The following is a 20,226-nucleotide window of genomic DNA, read 5'->3' on the forward strand; positions in this document are numbered from 1 at the left end:
GGGGACGCCTGGCATGATAGCCTGCTTGAACCAGTCGTTGGTTGACTAGCCTTCTGGATACAGGCACATTTGTCAGTTGCTGCCACTCAGCCCTAAGCCGATTAGCTGACTTGGTACGGCCATTGCGGACTAACCGGTGCAGCTGGCGATCATCTCTCCTTGTGGTTCTGCGTGGACGTCCTGGCTTCCGTATTGGAGTAGGGACACCCCTCTGAGCATTTCGTTTCAGGATCTTTGACACCTGACCTTGAGTGATGCCACACTGCCGAGCAATAGCACGCTGTTTCATGCCAGAATTTCGTAAAGCCACCACTCCATGACAAACAGCATTGTCAAGTTGACGGATCATCTCCAGAGGAACCGGCAATAACCTTTGTAGACGTGCAGCAGTTGTTTTCCACTAATACAGAACGCAACAACCCTTATATACCCGATTGTGAAGCCAATCGTCAAATGTACCTGTCCTTACATTTTGTCACGCCACCTGTGATATAATCCTGTTATTGACTTCTTGCTGCGAAAGACAATCAGTGACATGGTTCTTTCAACAAAGACATCACCGAAGGGTAAAATAAACTCACCAGATTGATATACTGAGTTCAGAAAGTAAACCCAAGTCAAGAAAAAAAAAAAATTCCATATTAAATGCCAAGTCTGTAGTTGTACCAAGTTTGACTAAGATCCCATCAATCGTTCTTAAGTTGTTGCGGAAAGGAAAACCTGAGGCACGGACGGTCAATCCGAAAATATAACGCCTACGGTGAATTTGGCAGCGGAGGTATAAAAAAAAAAAAACTACTTTGCCTGTCCGTGGGAAGAGGGTACTGTGGAGCATCATGTGGAATCATCCAAGGGAAGAGAGATCAGTATAAAGAAGACTGCACTGCTTTGGTGCACTCATCGTCTCAACAGATTCCCTTGAGAGCAACTTCGTGACTGCAAGCGGAGGAAGTTCTAAAGCCGAGTACGTTGCAGCGACCTCGGTAAGCAGTGCAGGAAGCCAGACTGTAAACCAACAGAAATGTGCAGGGAAATGATCATAACGTCTGAGATTTCAGGTGTCAGAGCTAGAGTATATTGAAAGTTGTGACCAGTACAGAAACCAAACCGATGGTCAGTAATCAAGAAATATCTACCATCTGATGAAAAAGCAGCAGCAGCTTGCAGAAGGTAATCAACATTATGCCAGGCTTATGTTATGGAAATGCAAGCATCCTTTCCCAATGGGAAAATGAAAAAGTTTATTCACAATAGGGAGGGGTCGGAAGAAGTGCATAAACCAGTCAAACCGTCAATTCACAATATTGGTAACTTTGTTCAGAAAGAAATTATGGGATTCAACTGACCAATTCGCTTACATCGGTCCTTTTTAAACATTCCTGGGCAAGATTGAGCAAAGGCGGAAATAATTTACACCAGGCACATCACCAACCACTTCCAGAAATATTTCACTCGACGAAAGATATTTCACGAGATTTAAGGGCCAGAAAGACGAAAAAAGACCAACATTTCTTGACAAGGAATCGCGTTTGACCGTAGTGTGGAACCCGAATCCATAAGCAAACTAAAGATTTGCTCGAGTTCATATTTAAAGACATCACAAATGTAACAAAACAGGCTCAACGGTCAGAGAAGAAATTATTTCATTGCATTTGCACCTTTGCCCAAAGGCAAGGCTCAAATCGCTGGGCCGAGGTGTCCATTTACACCGCATGTTTCAAGCCGAGTTAGCATAATCTACAAAACAGTGGGCCAATCTCCAATGAATTAGCTTTGCAATTACAAATCTGGTTTGGTGCCATAAAAATATCATATAATGGAAGGCACGGACGGTTGCTTGACCGTCCGTCGAAGCGGGGGTCGAGGGATGAGATTTGGGGTGTAAATTCAGAAAACTTTTGGAAAAAGGGAAGCATAAAGGTATAAAGGAAGTGCAAGGAGGGGGACATATTTGACATCAAGGGGGGAGTTGGGTAGGCATCAAAATTCCAATAATGGTCTTGATCAGTTCATAAGGAAAATATACTTATATTGGAACAGGAAAAAAAAAAAATGGAGAAAGGATACAGTAACAATATACAAAGTTAAGGCTGGCCTTCATTCATTTTTGGAAATGACAGCCCAAAGATTTTCATCTTCGAGGAAGATGCAGTGGATCAGGTGGTTCGACGTCGTCAAGATTGCAGCTTTCGTTTCAGCATGGATATGACTTCTAAGGAAACGTCATCTGGGGAGAGGGAAAAAATAAACAGAAATGCACAAGCATGGATGAGTGCGAAAGACAAAGTAAAAGACGAAGTAGCTTATTTACTCCTGAAGTCCTACGAAGGAAGTCGCACACCCCTGGAAGTTGTGAACACCTTTAGGAATTCGCTTTGCTGCACAATCTCTACAAACCCCAACGGACAAAAAAGCAGTAGCTGGCACTCTGTGCTGGGCTGTTTCATAATTATATAACTAGAACGGAACTCGGTGGAGTTCATACCTACGCCAGGCCGAATAGCTTACATTTTGAAACCCACTGATAGGCCGGATCTGTGTCAGGACCTGAACCAAAATCCAATCGCCTTGTTGTTGTCACCTACCCAACTGATCCACCATGTTTTCTCATAACTCGTCCACAACCTTTTAAAAAATATCAAGCTATATATCGTTTTTAGCCCTAGCACTCAATGGTGAAGGATCACTTTAGTAATTTAAAAAATTCTCTGATCCGGATTCGAATCTTCAACAATATCTGATAAATTCGGCCACGTCACACACCCAACCTGTCCACCAAATGTCGTCCAAATTCGTCCACAACTTTTTGAGCTTTCCTGCTCACAAAACCAAGCAGACAAATAAACAGACAGACAGACAGAGTAGTGAAAACAACTTCCGTCCACTTAAGGTAGTGGAGGTAATTAGTAAGTAGTTTTTTAAATCGATCATTGACGTTTCTTTGACTATTGTGAATAACCTTATTCAGAGATCTTTTCCGAGTGCCTCTTGGATTATTTCAAAGCACAATGAAGAAAACAACCGAAACATGTCAGCATCTGAAGGTCAAGCAAACATTTTGTCATCAATAATTGTAAAAACGATAAATCATAAACATTTGTGACGTGGTAGTAACATACGTTAACTCCTGTGTGGCATGACAACACAGCTGTGGAAAGCATTATGGATATTTCCAAGATGGTTGCAAAGTATGTTGTTGTTTGTTGGGGGATATCATACTGTAGTGAGGTTGCTGGTGGACAAAGATGCCAAACCAGATGAAATTTACAGGTAATTGTAGTGTGGTGATATGCGTCTCATGCAAAAGTGTGGTGTTTGATTGGCGCAAAAAGTTTTACAAGTGTGGTGTTTGGTCATGGATGACGATGGATGAGGATGATGGACGATGTTTGGTCATGGATGAGGATGCAAATTGGTCATGGATGACGAATATCCTTGTGTGTAACGAAGTGGAATGGCTGTGTTTACATTGATTTTGGGCATCATGTTGGAACAGAACTGGGCATCAGTATTGGAAATGTGGCAAACCAGCATTTATTCACAAGTGGAATTCAATAAAAGTATTCAACAACAGTTGTTACAAAATGATTCCCATTCGATCAAAAAACAATTTGGATGTGAAGTTCTTAACCATCCTTCTTCATATTAGTCGACATGCGTCATCGTGCTATTTTCACAGCTTTGGACTCCCTCCAGGTGGAGTCAAATTATAGTGATATTTACGTGGAGGCCGATGTGCTGAAATGGCTGCGTATCTTGTCCTAATGATTCTGGCATTATGATGTAAGCAAATGTACACATAGTAGGAGAATATCATGAAAAAAAAGGACACAAAAAGATCACGTTTCATTAACTTCACTTTCAAATCTACTCGAAAATCCGTTAAAAAAAGCAACAAATTACCTCAGAAATGTCAATCGAAAGGCTAATTGTACGAAACCAATGAGGGAGCAGCGTTACTGCAGAGGATGAAAAGGCCAAAATGAACGAGAAAATGTCCAAGACATCATTATTACCATTGTCAAGCTCTTGCTGGAGATTAAGCTTCTGTCTCCCAAGTGTCTCTATGTCGTCCTCCACCGTCTCAGTGGTGATGAGCCGCAGCACCCTGACCGGCCTATGGAGGGAAGAGAAATTATGTGAGTGCCATTTGTGTGCATCGTAAAATCATCAGCGCTCCATGCACAAAATTCATCCGCAGCTTGATTGAGTACTCCTCCTCCCTAGCCCCGTCTCACACATTGCTCAACTTAACACTGTGGGCCCAGTCTTCTACTGCGGCCTTTCTGGTCTTGCACCCTTTGCTCTTTCCGTGCTTTGTTTCCCCCCACCCCCCCCCCCCCCTCCAACCCCAGAGTTTCAGCAGAGCGCCCACGGTCCACCATCAACCCCCTTCTGGTGAAACGACCTAAATCCAGAATTATTGCTTACCTCCACTCATTCGTTCCTCTTTTCTCCCACTTGTGGAATAAACTCCCATTTTCTCTTCAATCTCATCCTTCCCTCCAGGGTTTCAAGACACATTTCACCACCATCTCAGATCATTCGCCATTCATAACCATGATCTTTTCTACCCCCATTAACTTTCCCCAAGACAAGCTCTTTCCAACTTTGCTGTTTTTCCTTCTTGAGAGTTTGCTATTGTATCCATCTTGTCAACCCTGTGTCCTCCCCTAATCATTAGTTTTCCTGACATCCCTCATCTTCTAAGATGCCCTCTTATTTGTCCCTCAAACCTGCTGTTGTTTTCCACCAACCCCCCTCGCTTTGTTCTGTTCTGGCCTGATCCATTCTATGGTCTGGCTCCTCTACGAGCCTCAACAATGTAAAAAACTAAAAAACGAGAAAGAGCAATCAGATTGCAGACCCTCGCCAGGACGTGTTTTCAGTGGTTTTTATGGCTTTTGTGTTAAAACAAATATGGCGGCCGAACCACATCACGGATGACATCATTTTTTTTTGTCCACCAATTTAACCCAAGATGATGCTCAAGAAATTTCATCTTGATCGGACGAAGCTTTGTACTTGTCGAATTATGACATCATAATGGAGGCACCTATGACATCATCATTAACATATTTTATTCCCCATGGAGAGTTCTTTACAATGAGCCATGTCTCAATTTGTTCGAAGCAGCGCTTTCGGAGATATAGAGGTGCAATTTTTTTTCAGTTTTTCCAAGATGGCGCCCATACACGTGACCGACCCTTTGACGTCATAATTATCATTAAAATTTTCTACATGTGGAGTAGCACCTATGGTGAAAATTTCCTGTCAATCGGACCAACGGTTGCAGAGAAAATCATATTTATTCTGTGCGGACAAACAAACAAACAAGAAGACGTCATGCAGAGCACAATACTTGCAAAATCCGCCCCCCCCCCCCCCAATAATTTTTTTCCCCATTGATACAGAAAATTGTCCAGATTGAAATTGACAATCTTGATCAAATCTCGGGTCAATAGGAAGAAAAGTGACGAATTTTCAGATGAAAAATTATGATTTTGGAAGGTTGACCTTGAGTTGAAGTTTGACCTCAAAAATAGTTGGTTTCCCTATTTAGTGACTCAATGTGCAAATGCTGTTCAATTTTCAAGTTAATCGGATGAAAATCGACGGTTTTTCAGATGAAAAGTGATGATTTTGGAAGTTTGACCTCGAGTTGACCTTTGACCCTTTGACCTCAAAAATAGTATGTTTCCCAATTTAGTGACTCGATATGCAAATGCTGTTCAATTTTCAAGTCAATCGGTTGAGAATTGACGGCTTTTTAGATGAAAATTGATGATTTTGGATGTTTGACCTCGAGTTGACCCATTGACGTTTTGACCTCAAAAATAGTAGGTTTCCCAATTTAGTGACTTGATATACAAATGCTATTCAATTTTCAAGTCAATCGGATTTAAAATGGCGATTTTAGAAATTTGACCCCCAGATGATCTTTGACCTTTGACCTCAAAATCAATAGGCTTCTCAATAGGGAGGACTTATACAACTTGGTGAAGTTTCGTGACGATCGGTTTAGAATTGTGACCTGTAGGCCGGTGACAAACAGACAGAACCACAAACGGAACCGACCAATATACTTGAAAAATCTTCGATTTTGCAAGTAACAAACGGACTCAAATGCAATACCCTCTCCTCTGGCAAGGGTAATAAAGTTTCTCATCTGGTGCAGTGGTCTTCAGCTTCCTGCCATCAGAACATGGCAAGTTGTTTTCAATACTTTGTAAATGGAACACTTCAGAAGCATGAGGTATGTGCAAATATTAAATTGCAATACAGTAATTTTGTCGTGTGTGGTGAAAATGAAGAAGAAAAAGAGCCTTTGTAGGCGTGGAGCATCTTGGATGCCTATTTATGCTCGCTCGTGTGCGAGAGATTCAGTATCTTGTCTGCTGAATGAGTTATGCTGAGATGTGTGCTGGTTCTTCTTGTTAAGGAGAGACTGGGATTGATGACTAATGTCTTAGAATGCTTGACTTCGCTTTATAATGCTTTGTAGGACTGATTAAATGATTGTCTGTTGTGGAGGATGCCAAAGATCGATTTCAATAAAGCCTCGTATCCTGAAGTGAGGTCTGGAAGCTTTTTCAATACAGTATGTAACCTACAAATTACTCCTATAAGTCGGTGAAATTCTTAACTTGAAATTTAAGGCTTCAAGCACTGTGGATCCAAAAATCACATCAAAAAAAGAAAGAAAGAATGCTAAACTGGAATTAAAAATAAATAAATAAAACCTTGAGCTGAGTTGGTCACTAGTTCCGACTAGCTATTAATTCTGCCATGCAGAAACCAAAAGAATGCAGATGCATTTGTTGCTTCTAACCGAGTCTGGCCCAGCCTGTGGACCCTGGCAGCAGCCTGTTCATCGTTGTGGGGATTGGGGTCCGGGTCATGGATGATCACAGTGCTTGCTGCAGTGAGATTCAGTCCGAGGCCTCCAGCACGGGTTGACAGCAGGAAGGCAAATATATCAGTGTCTTCCATGAATTGATCCAATAGTTCTTGCCTGAAACACAAAACAGGTAATTAAAAAAACCAGTGGGGGACCATGCAAACAACAGTGTCAATAGGACACCTTTTGAGTGAAACCAGTCATTACTCATTGTGGATTATTTTGTGGCTGGCAACTCCTTTGTTATTATTGCATAATCTCCACTGGCAAAGTTGCACAAACTGACTGCCTGGGTTATTCAAAATGAATACGAAGATTATTCAAGTTATAAAATGTGGTCAGAGTATCAACGATGAGCTTTCAAATCCAGATTTATTCCTGCCCCGTGAAATGGGTCAACAACAACAACAGGCATTTTTAAGGCCATTTTCCCTGCTAGAGCGGTCATTAGTAATGGTCATTAGTAAAATAACAATTTTTCCATTTATTGACAGACTTATGATTGAATCTTATGACAGATCAACTTATGACAGAATCATTGACTTATGATTTATGGGAGCGAGACATGGGTAATGAACGTAGAGCAGCAACGAAGGTTGGAAAGGGTGGAAATGCGAATGGTTCGATGGATGTGCCGAGTATCGTTCAGAGAGAGGAAGACAAATGATGAATTGCGAAAGATGATGGGAATAGAGCCTGTGATTGATGCTGTGAAGAGGAACAGGTTGAGATGGTTTGGTCATGTGTTGAGGAAGGATGAAAGTGACTGGTTGAGAAGAGCGCTGGAAATGAATGTAGAAGGAAGTAGAGGACGGGGAAGACCGAGAAAGACTTGGCTAAAGATGGTGGAAGAAGAAATGCGGGCAAGGGGGTTAACAAGGAGAGATGCAGAAAATAGGGCAAAATGTAGAACATCGTCATGGGGACCGCAAGGCTAGCTCCCGCTCTAGTAGGGAAAATGGCCTTAAAATGCCCGTTGTTGTTGTTGTTGTTGTATTGACAGACTTGTCTGCAACTCGTTTATGGAAGTTTACCTTCACCACCGAAGGTGGACAGAGGTTATGTTTTCATCTCTATCTGTGAGCAGGATCTCAAAAGTTATGGACAGATTATGACGAAACTTGGTGGACAGGTTGGGTGTGTGAGAAGGATGAATTGATTAGATTTTGGTTCAGGTCCACATACAGATCCAGCCCATCAATGATACACAAAACGTAAACTGTTCACTGTTCAGCCTGGCAGAGGTGCATACTCCATCGAGTGCTGTTCTCGTTCACTCAGTTAATCTCGATTTCTTGATTTGAACAAGAAGGTTTTGTGAAACTCCATCAAATCCAGTTTTGTCACACAGATGCATGTATAATGTGCACAGACAAAAATAGGAGCAGATAAGGCAAAGAGAAGGAGTGCATGCATGCACACACATGCAGAAGATAGGCATTCAAAAACGACTACATAAAGATACTCAGACATCCAAAACACACCAACGTGGCACTATTTTTCAATATACAATTAGAAATATTCGGTAAAAATATAGAAAATTGTGTTTGATATGTTCGTATACCTGCAACTTGTTATACGTACATATTCTGTTGCTTCTATGAATATTGTAAATTTCTCGTATGAAAGACTTCTTGAATGCCTCACATACAGTGCTTATTGTTCCACTGTCTAATAGACTGCATATTCATGAAAAGGTACGCTACCATCTCCAAACATCCTGTCATTCTGTCATTAGTAAAACGTTTATGGAAGTTTACCTTTAAAAACTTTAAAAGTGAATAGTAAAACTGTCATTAAAGTTTTGAGTCTTGCAGAAAGATTGTGAAGGTTGGAAATCAAAAAAGCATCTATTTTTATCATCCCACCAACAAAGAAATATGTCGTGCATAGCACGATACTTGCGAAATCCCTAAAATAATCTGTTGGCCAATGATGACCTCAAAAATACTTGGTGGTTGAATTCAGTGACCTGGTATTTAAATTTCAAGTCAATCAGATGAAAATTGAGGATTTTAGAAATCTGGCCTATGTTGACCTTTTGGCCGATGTTGACCTCAAAAATACTTGGTGGTTGAATTTAGTGACCAGATATGCAAATCCTCTTCAAATTTCAAGATAATTGGATGAAAATTGAGGATTTTAGAAATTTGACAAAGTTTGTGACCTTTTGACCCCCAAAAAATAGGCTTCTTGATTATGACAAACTCTACCATTTGGTGAGGTTTCGTGAAGATTGGTTGAAAATTGTGACCTGTAGGCAACTGACATACAGACAAACAGACAGACAGACAGACTGACAGACAGACAGACAGACAAACGGACAGACAAACGGACAGCATAACGCACAAGACCAGCCAATATACTTGAAAAATCTTCGATTTTCGCAAGTAACACGACGTCATGCTGAGCACGATACTTGCAAAATCCACCCCAGCCCCAAAAAAAGGTTGCCATGGATACATCAAATTGCCCATTTCATCAAGATTAAAATTGACGATCTTAATCAAAGCTCAGGTAAATCAGATGAAAATTGATGATTTTGGATGTTTGACCTCGAGTTGACCCATTGACGTTTTGACCTCAAAAATAGTAGGTTTCCCAATTTAGTGACTCAATATACAAATGCCGTTCGATTTTCAAGTCAGATGAAAAATGGCAATTTTATAAATTTGACCTCAAGATGAGCTTTGACCTCAAAATCAATAGGATTCTTCCTTATGACTAATTGTACCATCTGGTGAAGTTTCATGAATATCGATTTAAAATTGTGACCTGTAGGCGATTGACAAACAGACAGACAGAATAATGCACAAGACAAACCAATATACTTGCAAATCTTCGATTTTGCAAGTAACAATTATGCAAATCCAACTCCACAAGCAAAGTGGTTGGTATAATAAAGGCCAAAAGACATACGGAAGACGTCCACGCTCAAAATCGCCACTCAGGTTTTAGAGGTATTGAGCAGTTATCCCAATTCCAGGTACATTGCAAAGTATGCACTTTATTCCCGGCTATTTGACCTATCTCATCCCTGTGTCATATCCACATCTCAATAATGCTACACATTGGAGACAGTAACTGCTAATTGAACTAACTCGAAGCAGGGCATTTGATAAAGGTACCAGAATGACATCCATCTTCCATTATTCCTTTATTTTAAGAGATGGTGGAATTTTTTCTCATGTACAAGACAGTAACAGTAGATACAAAACAGTTCACGTGGGCAGACTATTGTGTTATCATTACCTTTCAGCAACGGGAGTGCTGCCATCGAGACGTAAGAAGCGAAGACGCAGATGAGACAGCAAACAGGCAAGAAGATTCAGCATTGAAGTAAACTGAGAGAAAAGTGCCACCCGGTCTCCCTGCACAGAGCAAGATGTAACAATAACTCGCCATCAACTTACCAGACAACTGGACGAAACACACAGGGTTTGAAATCGAGTACGTCAGGCAGAGGTGCACAAAAATAATCTTCAGGTAGAAATGTAGAACAACAGATAAGGATAAGGCACAAAAGATAAGGCACTGCTTATTCATGAACAACCCAACCAGTCATTGACAGCCATTTTGTCCTAACAACAAACTCTGTACTAAACTAGAGGGTCCAGAGAACACGATACACCACGTGGTGTTACAGAAGGAAAAACAAGGAAACTAAATGCAGGAGAAGGCCACTCGGCCCATTATGTGGCTCATTAGGCCAGCACAACATCGGCACCAGACAAATTTTATCCACTAAAACGACAAAATTCCATTGGAGGAATGAGGGGAGGAATGAGGACGAGAATATGTGGCATGCCCCGGGATATCCCAAGGATACCAAAATAAAAATAGTGAAATATATTTATTTTAATTATTTAAATAAAAAGTTTTTTTTTTTTTCTTCCAAAGGTGGCGGAGGGGTGGACAAAGGCGGTTCTTGGGTGAGAACCATACATCAACCACACCACCCCTTGACGAGACTCCCACAGACACGGGACTCCACACAGATGCACACAATCATCCATCCATAATCGAGCTACCTCTATCTAAAAGTCCTGCCGATATCCCGATACCCTTCTATCTCAAATGGTTCCAAGTACCTATCTAATTCTAATTTAAACTTATCTCCTGCTTCTGCGGCTACTACCTTTACAGGGAGACAATTCCATGCATTAGCTACTCTCTGAGTGATAGACACCTGCCTTATTAGCGTCTTAACTCTGTTATTTACTCTCAGACTACGGCTCTGGATCCTATCACCATCTATTGTGCTGAATAATTATTCTGCACTTGTTTTGTCTCTACCCTTCATTATCTTAAACATCAAACAGGTAACTGCTTCCTTTATAAAGTACTAGGGCATGCCCGTACTATATATAAGCTAGGACGTGCCCGTACGTGGGTGCCCGTTCCTTGCCAAAAAAAAAAAAAAAAAAAAATTTGTGTAGGGGTGTGTGTGTGTAAACATCCTAGGGCGTGCCCGTACGTGGGTGCAAAAAAACATGCGTGCAAACAACAACAAAAAAAAACTTTGAAACCACGTGGCAGTAACGACCACAGAACCTCCCCCCCCCCTCTATTTACATGAATGGTTTGGTCCATTCGCAACGACCACAGAACCCCCCCCTCTATTTACATGCAATGGTTTGGTCCAAAGCGAACGGCTTGCGGTGTTTGGTAAAGAAATCGCCATAGCTCGGTAACTACTTGTCCGATTAATTTCAAACCTTGAAAAGGCACATCCTCGGGTCCCCAGCAATATACCTGGCAAGTTTCAAGTATATCGGACCCGTGGTTGTCGAGAAACAGCGGTCACAGACAAACAAACAAACACACACACAGACACACACACACAGAGATTACTGGAATTATAGATAGATTAAGCCCTGTTGCCTTCAGCCGCTCCTCATAGCTGAATCAAGTTAGGCTCAGAACCAATCTAGCCACCCTCCCCTGAACCCGCTCTGTAGAAGCTAAGTCTTTCCTGAGATGTGGTGGCCAGAACAGCACACAATATTCGACATGGGACCTCAATAAGTGTTCCAGTATATACTTCAATTTCAATAAAATAATAATACTAAAGATCGTTTAAAAATAATCCGGACCAGAAACGGCGGCGATTGGCCTCGTACTTGCATAGCCATATTGGCAAATCTTCTTCAGCCTGCTATTCGTACATGCTTCAGCCCTCGTACGTGCCATGCCCTCTCATGCTATATATCTATATACAGCTCGGTTATTGGACGTAATAAGGCGGCAATTAGTCCGGCAGATAGGTGAAATATTTGTGAGAATTGTGCCTTTGATGACACAAGCACGAGAGTTGGCACACAGTTAGAGTATGCCCTAAGGAAGATATTTGGCCAGATTTGTCCTGTGACAACAATGGCGGCCATTTTTCAAAAAAGGACAAATCTGCGATGGCCCTATAGCCAAATATCTTTCTTAGGGCATACTCTGACGGTGCGCCAAATGCCATGCTTGTATCATCAAAGGCACAATTCCTGCACCTATCCGCCATACTAAATTTGTGTTCTACAGTGTTCAAGCATATACGTTTTAAAAATTCAAGTTTAGAGGTTTAAATAAGTTGCTCCTTTATCATAAATTGACGATGATAAACTGATAAGAGACAGACAGACAGACGGATGGAGGGAGGGACAGCCATGAACCAATTGCTTAACCCAGATTTTCATTGTTTGGTTGAAGGCAACCAGTGTAGGTTTTGGGAGTCGGGTCAGTCTTTTGGGAATGCCACTGGTAACATGTGTTGTGAAAATCAACCAGATCCACAACTTGTCCCATAGGTAGGTTTAATCTCAATTAGATCTTTGACATCATCCTGTAAAATACAATCATGCAATATATATCAGGATCTTGGTATCATACTGAGCAGACCGATAATAATAGACAAAGCAAGCCAGTCTAGCATATATGTGCGAGTCTAGCATATACGTACCATTCAAGACTACATGTAAAGTAAATGGCACAGGTGTGGCTCTGCGTCGCGGACGTCCCAGGTTTTATAGACGCCCTTCAGTGGCTGAAGCGAGTAACTATCCTGGGTTCAACTTTGGTATAATTTCACTACATTCTCCCCGCCGTTAGAACTATACTGCCGCTAGGCAGATCGTAAGCGTGCATCAGCATTAATTGATTAGGGTACGTCATTCCATGTCAGTCGGTCCACCCGTAGCGGTCGGGGCGGCGAACTACCCTGCCAGCCCGCGTCCGGAAACTACCGGGTGCGGCGTCCCCAAGCCCGGAGTCCCCGTCGGAGTAGCCGCTGGAGGCAGGTGTCAGAGGGGGAACCTCAGAGCCTTCAGGCAGGGGTGTAGGTGACGAGAGGGGTGACTGCAAAGGTTCCATAGAGGAAGCTTCGGTAGAGTCCATAGACTCGTAGATCGGTTCGTCGATATCCCTATAAGGGTCGATGACCCCACAAGGGGCGAGATGGCGTACGGAGACAGTGGACTCGCGTCCATCTGCCGTCAGCACACGAGCATGCTCGGGATTAGCCTGGAGTACCTGCACCTTATCCACAAAGGGGCCGTACTTGCTCGTGCGCACCGCTCGTTTGAGATAAGCCGGCCCCGGCTCAGCGAGCCAGCTGGGTAAAGATCGGATACTACCCGAGCTTCAAGGGTGGTGGAACAGTCGCTCGTGAGGAGTCTGGTTGGTGGCCGTACATAGGAGAGCCCAGATCGAGTTCAGAGCCGCAGGTAGCGACCAAGCCCATTTATCGAGACCCCGGCCGAGGGTCCTGAGGCTTAGAGTGATGGCCCTCCATATAATCCCATTGAAGCGTTCGATCTGCCCATTCGCCTGGGGTCTGTACGGTGTGGTGTAACTCGAAGCAACATTATTTTGGAGCAAATAACCTCTCACCTCCTGCGACAGGAACACCGCACCCCGATCGGTATGCACGTAGGCCAGATACCCAAACATAGAAAACAAATTCTGCAGGCACCGTATGACCGTGGCAGCCGTCATATCCCCGCACGTATAAGCAAAGGGGAATCGCGAGTACTCATCAACGATAGTGAGCAGATCAACGAGAGTTGCTCGACACCGGCAGCGGTCCTTTGAAATCCATTGCCAATCTCTCCCACGGTCCAGTAGCCCTAACCAGCGACCCCATGGGAGGGTTGGAAAACGTGGTTTGAGTTCCGCACATGTAGCGCAGTCACGGCAGATCCGGCGGATGTCCTCAACCGAGTACGGCAGATTACTACTACGCACAAAATGAGCGAAACGCGTCACCCCTGGATGACACATAGTGTCGTGCAGAGTGCGCAGCCCCTCCAAAGTTACGATCCCCGCGCACGTAGCCGGCCTCGATAAGGCGTCGGCGACCAGGTTATCCTTCCCCGGGCGGTATTTGATGGTGTAGCAGAAGTCGGCGAGTTCGATACGCCAGCGAGTGATTTTCTCATTCTTAATACGTTGAGCATGCAAGGTGTCGTACATGAACGCAACGCTTTGTTGGTCCGTGATGATTTGGAAGCATCGCCCGAGTAAGTACGGTCGCCACCGCCGAATCGACTCGACGATCACGTATGCTTCCTTTTCGACAGACGAATGCCTCCGCTAGGGCGGAGGTGAGAGTCCGCGAAAAGAAAGCCACCGGGCGCCCCCCCTTGGGAGAGAGTCGCCGCTATCGCATGATCCGAGGCATCACTTTCTACGACGAAAGATTCGCTCTCGTCGATTGTCGCCACAGCGGCGCCAGCGATGTCGGCCTTAAGGCCCCCGAAGGCCGCCAAGGCGGCCGGGCTCATGGGTAACGTGTCGCAGGCCACGAGGGGGCGGAGCGTCACGGAGAAATTTTGCACCCACTTCGAATAGTGGGCGAACAGCCGAGAGCACGCTTCAGCGAAGCTCGATCGCTGGGCGGGGCCATATCGAGCAAAGGTCGCAGACGCTCCTTATCCGGAGAGACAGAGCCATGGGTCACGGTGTACCCCAGAAGATCTATCGTGCGTTGAGAGTAACGACACTTAGCCTCATTCATGGTTAGGCGATACCTATGCGCGACCTCGAGGAAGTGCCTCAGATTAGCATCGTGATGCTCCTGGTCATACCCACAAACCGTAAGATTGTCCAGATAGACGAAGACATCTGTCAAGTTCTCCTTAGTAACGAGGTCGTCCATAGCCCTCTGAAAACAGGCGACCCCGTTCGTTACCCCAAAAGGTAATCGGGTGAACTGGTATAACCTTTGACCCGATTCAAAGGCGGTGTAGATGCGATCAGCCCTAGAGATGGGGATCTGATGATACGCACGACGCAGATCGAGAGTGCTGTAAACGGAGTACTGGGCCACCAGTCGTACTAGCGCGTCCATCCCCGGTAAGGGGTAGGCATCCAGCTGTGTAAAGCGATTAACCGTCTGTGAGTAGTCGATTACCATGCGCCGGCGATGGGCCTCACTTCGCACCACTAAGACCTGGGCCCGCCACGGCGACCGGCTAGGTTCGATAACACCGTCCTTTAAGAGTTGGGCCGTTTCTTCCGCAATGAATTGCACGTCCGCTCGTGAGTAGCGCCGCGATTTTACAGCTACAGGAGCGCAGTCAGTGGTCAGGTTGGGGAACAGCGAAAGAGGCTCAATTTCCATTTTCGCGAGTGCACACACAGCAAGCGTGTCCGTCCCACCAAATTCAATTTCCAAATGTCCATGTCGCTTAAGGAAATCGTGTCCTAACAGGATGTCAGCACATAAGGTAGGCAAGACCATGAGATGTACATCGGAAAACATGCGTCCCTTTATCACAAGTTTTAATCGACATTCCCCCTTCGTGCTGAGCCGAAGTCCCTGGGAGGCCATGAAGATCCGTCATGTAGTCCCGATGACCGGCCAACCATGTTGACGCACCAGCCGTTGATCGATGAAACTATCCATAGATCCTGTGTCGATTAGGGCCCGTGCAAAAATGCCTTCGACCAAGAGAGGGATAATGGCCTGATCAAGGCCGGAAGATCCGGCAGGTATTGCGCCGTCCGAGCGAGAAGATCGCGCCTCACGCGTGGATCCCACACCGGCTGCAGTTTTCCGGTCGTCGAAGGAGCCTCCGGAGGGCCCCTGTGCCAAACGCATAGTTGGACGTGCCGATCCAAGAGCGTGTAATTCGTACGAGCCGCCGTCAGATGGCGCTCGTGTCACGTGCGAAAGATCGCAGTCAACATGTGCTCGATCAAGAGCGTGTAATTCGTACGAGCTGCCGTCAGAGGGCGCTCGTGTCACGTGCGAAAGATCGCAGTCAATTGTACTTTCACTGCCGTCAGATGGCGCATGCGCAAGCACATCAGGAGGAGCTTTCAAAGCCGGAACTTTTTGTTTGTTTGAGGAAGGCGTTCGAACGCCAGTCAAGGTCGATCGGTCCGTGGCCGGTCGCGTTCGCGACATTTGTTGTGGCAGCCCAATGTATTTCACCAAGGACATGCGTGCAGCCAGGGGCCCGGGAGGAGGAGGACAGCTCATCAAGGCCGGGTGAGGCGCCCCGCTCCGTGCTCGGTCCGCTGGCTCGGCAATTAGCCCGTTCAAGGTCGCACATGCTCGAGTGCCCCGCGCGGCCTTCTTGCAGACTTTAGCAAAGTGTCCTTTTGTAGAACACAAATGGCATATGGCTTCCCGAGCCGGACATGCTGACCTGGGATGCTGCCGATTGCCACAAAAGTAACACGTCGCGTTCCGGTCAGGCCTAGGCCTGGCTGCTGTAGCTGCTGCTAGGCCGGAATCCGGGTCCACCTCGGGAGCGGCCAGGGGCTCGGCCGTAGTCGAGTCCGCACCCGCATCCTCGGCGGTAGCCCTCTCCAGTCGCGCGAGTTGAGTAGTCCCCGCAACGATCCGAGAGTGGTCATAAGCGGTGGATTGTTTCCGGGCCTCAGTGTAAACGTTGGCCACCCGTAGAGCCTCCGCGAACGTTAAGTCAGCTGTCGCCAGGAGCCTGAGTCTCAGATCTGTAGAGCTGATTCTGGAGATGAAAGCGTCTCGGACAAGATCGTCCTGGACTTGCTCGTGCGTCCATACCTCTTGAGTACTGTCCGCGAGGAGGTGCCGAAGCTCCTGAGCGAAGCGGTCGATCGACTCGGTTGGCTGTTGACGTCGCGTGGCGAGCAGATGCCGGTTGTACACCACGCTCCGCTTCTTAATGTAAAGGCGCTTTAGTTCCGCCACGGCGGTATCGTACGTCGTACATCGAACGATGCTCCTGTAAACGTTGTGGTCGACTTTGGTCTGCAGCACAGACAGCTTCGTTTCAGCGGTGGGTACAGCATCCTGGGCACCGAACTGGTTCTCCAGCGTTTTGAGCCAGTGAGCGAACACCGAGCCCGACTCCTCAGCTTGTGGGTCGGAGCCGAGTATCGGTACGTTGATCATCTTGTGTCCCGCCATTTCCGTAGATCTAATTGAGATTAAGTGTTGTGAAAATCAACCAGATCCACAACTTGTCCCATAGGTAGGTTTAATCTCAATTAGATCTTTGACATCATCCTGTAAAATACAATCATGCAATAGATATCAGGATCTTGGTATCATACTGAGCGGACCGATAATAATAGACAAAGCAAGCCAGTCTAGCATATATGTGCGAGTCTAGCATATACGTACCATTCAAGACTACATGTAAAGTAAATGTCACAGGTGTGGCTCCGCGTCGCGGACGTCCCAGGTTTTATAGACGCCCTTCAGTGGCTGAAGCGAGTAACTATCCTGGGGGGTTCAACTTTGGTATAATTTCACTATAACATGTAACCCAGTCCGACCTGACGCATGGTCGGGTTGCCAGTGACTAAACAGTCACCCCTTTCTGACTTTGCTAGTGTGGAGGGTGACCCCCACTTGTCCCTGCCAGGACTAAAAACAACACCTGACAAAGAGTGGATGAGCTTCCATCGGGAGCCAACAGCTTAAAAAACACTGAATGTGGGTAGGAAAATGTATTTTTCCACCTGGCCTAGTTACCCCATCCTGCACAGTGGTCTGGTGAAGAGGTTTCCTTGTTTCAGGATGAGGTGAACGTTCTTCCCATTTTCCCTCTTCTTTTTCTTTGTAGCCCTTCACATGTCGAGTGGATTTCAATTAAAAAGAGGCTAAATGCCAGAAAAAGTGATGTTAATGACTGGCTTTAGAAAAATGAAAAATCTTTCAGTGCAAAAATGTATCAGTATGTTTTATCAAGTACATGTAAAGCTGTTTTTTTTGAAAGTGTAATTCGTCTAGATGTTTGTGTTGTACGGTTTTTAGAACCACCGAATCTTTTGTCAGTCATGTTACAGGGAAGACTTTTGTTGTTGATTGTGAAGGTTCGTTGGGATGCAAATCAAGACAAGTTATTTATCTTCTCACCTGTGGAGATTGTGGCGTGCAATATGTACGGTAGGTAAACTTCACAATGCTTGCATCAACGTTTGAATAAGAATAGTGTGTCTTCTGGTGTTGAGACGTATTGATATAATCATTTTAATGAAGTAGGGCATGATTTTAGTCATTGTTCAATCCAAATTATAGACTCAGTTAATGTTAATAATTTTGATAATGAAGAAGATTGTAGTGTTGATCTCGGACACAAAGAGGATTTTTGGATTAGGACTATTTGTGATTTATCGGATCTTAATGGTAGTGTACAAGGTACGGGTCAGTTTCTCATGGTAATCTTTGTGGTAATGAGTATTTGGCTAATCCAATTAGGAGACCGAGAGGTGATGGACATTGTAGGAGGGGTTCAGCGCCAAAAGTGGGAATTTTAGATATTATTGATCGACAAATGCTTTTATGATGGGAAACTTTTTCCATGACTTTTATGTTCCTTTGAGATCATGTTCCAAGTATTTGGATAGTATTACACGGAGTTTAGCAAATACATATGACGTGTTTTCTTTTTTGATGGAGGCTTTTTATAGCGGGGTTTTCATAAGTAGGTCTCCTGCCGAAAGTCATGTTAGTAGTGCGTTCTTGATTTGTGAGTTTTCTAGCAAGCAGGTGGTAAGCTTCAGCTACATTCAATTTTAAGGGCTGTAGTATTATATTTTTTTTGTATACAAGATCGAGCGAGGCTTGTGAAAGAGCTAACATTAATCACACAAAGAGTCAAACCGACACACAAAACACAAAAAACAAGGGGAGCAGCAGACAAGATGAGGAGGGGGGGGGAAGGACACAAACACAACATTTGAGAGCAGTGACATCAGGAGAAATGTGGGAGGGGGGGGGGGCTTTGGGGGAGGTGGGAGAGGTATAAAACATATGAACACTGCAAGGGCTCTGTGGTGAATTAGCGGGGGTAGAAAAGATCAAGGTTTTGGATGGGGGAAGATAAGAGATGGTGGTGAACAGCTGTTTTAAAGACCTGGAGGGAGGAGTGGGATTGAAGGGCGTGGGGGAGTTTGTTCCAGAGGCGGGAGAAAAGGGGAATGAAGGAGTGAAGGTGAGCAGAGAGCCTAGATTTTGGCAGTTTAACCATAAGAGGGTTGCAGGCAGATCTTGTGTGACCTGAAGGAATATTTAGGGGACAGAGCACAGAGAGAGCTGGGGGAGCAAGGCCGGAGAGGAGTCGGTAGAAGACAGAAAGACCACCAACCTGCCTGCGGTGAGTGAGTGAAAGGCCCTCAGAGTTAGCTTCATCACAGGAGATTCCAATCATTCTGAAAGCTTTGGCCTCAACAGCGTGAAGCCGAGCTAGGTGAGGCAGGAGCACCAGCCCAGAGGGGGGAACAGTATTCCATTGAGCTGCGGATGAAAGCCTTGTATGTGGTGAGGAGCTCAGGTGTGCCAAGCAAGGACTTCGCACGACGGAGGATGCCCAGTCGGCGACTGGCTTTGGAGGCCAGCTTGGAAATGTGGTTTTCCCAAGAAAGATCAAGGCAGATAGTGAGACCCAAAAGCTTGAGCGACAGAACTTCTTGGAGAGGATTGTTGAGAAAGTAGATGGGAGGGTTTTCCAGTCGGTCCTTTCGGAGAGACATAGTAAGAGTGTGAGATTTGTCAGGATTGAAAGACATGTTCCACTTGTTTGACCAGTCTGTGATTTTGTCCAGGTCTGCAGAGAGTGAGGAGGCTGCAGACTGCCGATCTGAGGGATGAGGAATGGAGTGGCAAATAGTGGAGTCATCAGCAAAGAGATAGAGAGGATTTTCCAGAGAGTCGGAGAGATCATTGATGAAGACCAGAAATAGCACAGGGCCCAGAACACTACCCTGGGGAACTCCAGCCAGAACAGGAAGGGGAGATGAGAGAAATCCATTCAGGGCCACACGTTGCCTACGACCAGAGAGGAAGTCCGCAAGCCATGAGTGGAGATTTCCATGGATACCATAGGAGGAGAGTTTGG

At 45.1% G+C, this 20,226-nt stretch overlaps 1 protein-coding gene across 2 annotated transcripts in view; it reads right to left on the reverse strand.

The window, feature by feature from the left end:
• Positions 1-1,222: 1,222 nt before the first annotated feature.
• The window catches only part of SMARCAD1 (SNF2 related chromatin remodeling ATPase with DExD box 1), a 107,600-nt gene continuing 88,596 nt past the window's right edge, over positions 1,223-20,226 (reverse strand). For both annotated transcript variants that reach the window (XM_068129235.2, XM_078784300.1), the window contains 4 exons: positions 10,154-10,272; positions 6,833-7,015; positions 4,017-4,117; positions 1,223-2,227 (listed from right to left, as the gene is read on the reverse strand). In XM_068129235.2, the coding sequence (XP_067985336.2) occupies positions 2,175-2,227; positions 4,017-4,117; positions 6,833-7,015; positions 10,154-10,272 (456 nt within the window). In that variant the 3' untranslated portion in view covers positions 1,223-2,174. The remainder of the gene's footprint in view (positions 2,228-4,016; positions 4,118-6,832; positions 7,016-10,153; positions 10,273-20,226) is intronic.

Source organism: Myxine glutinosa, chromosome 9 (genome assembly GCF_964187855.1).
Source record: "Myxine glutinosa chromosome 9, kmMyxGlut1.1, whole genome shotgun sequence".
In the NCBI taxonomy this organism is placed as follows: domain Eukaryota; kingdom Metazoa; phylum Chordata; class Myxini; order Myxiniformes; family Myxinidae; genus Myxine; species Myxine glutinosa.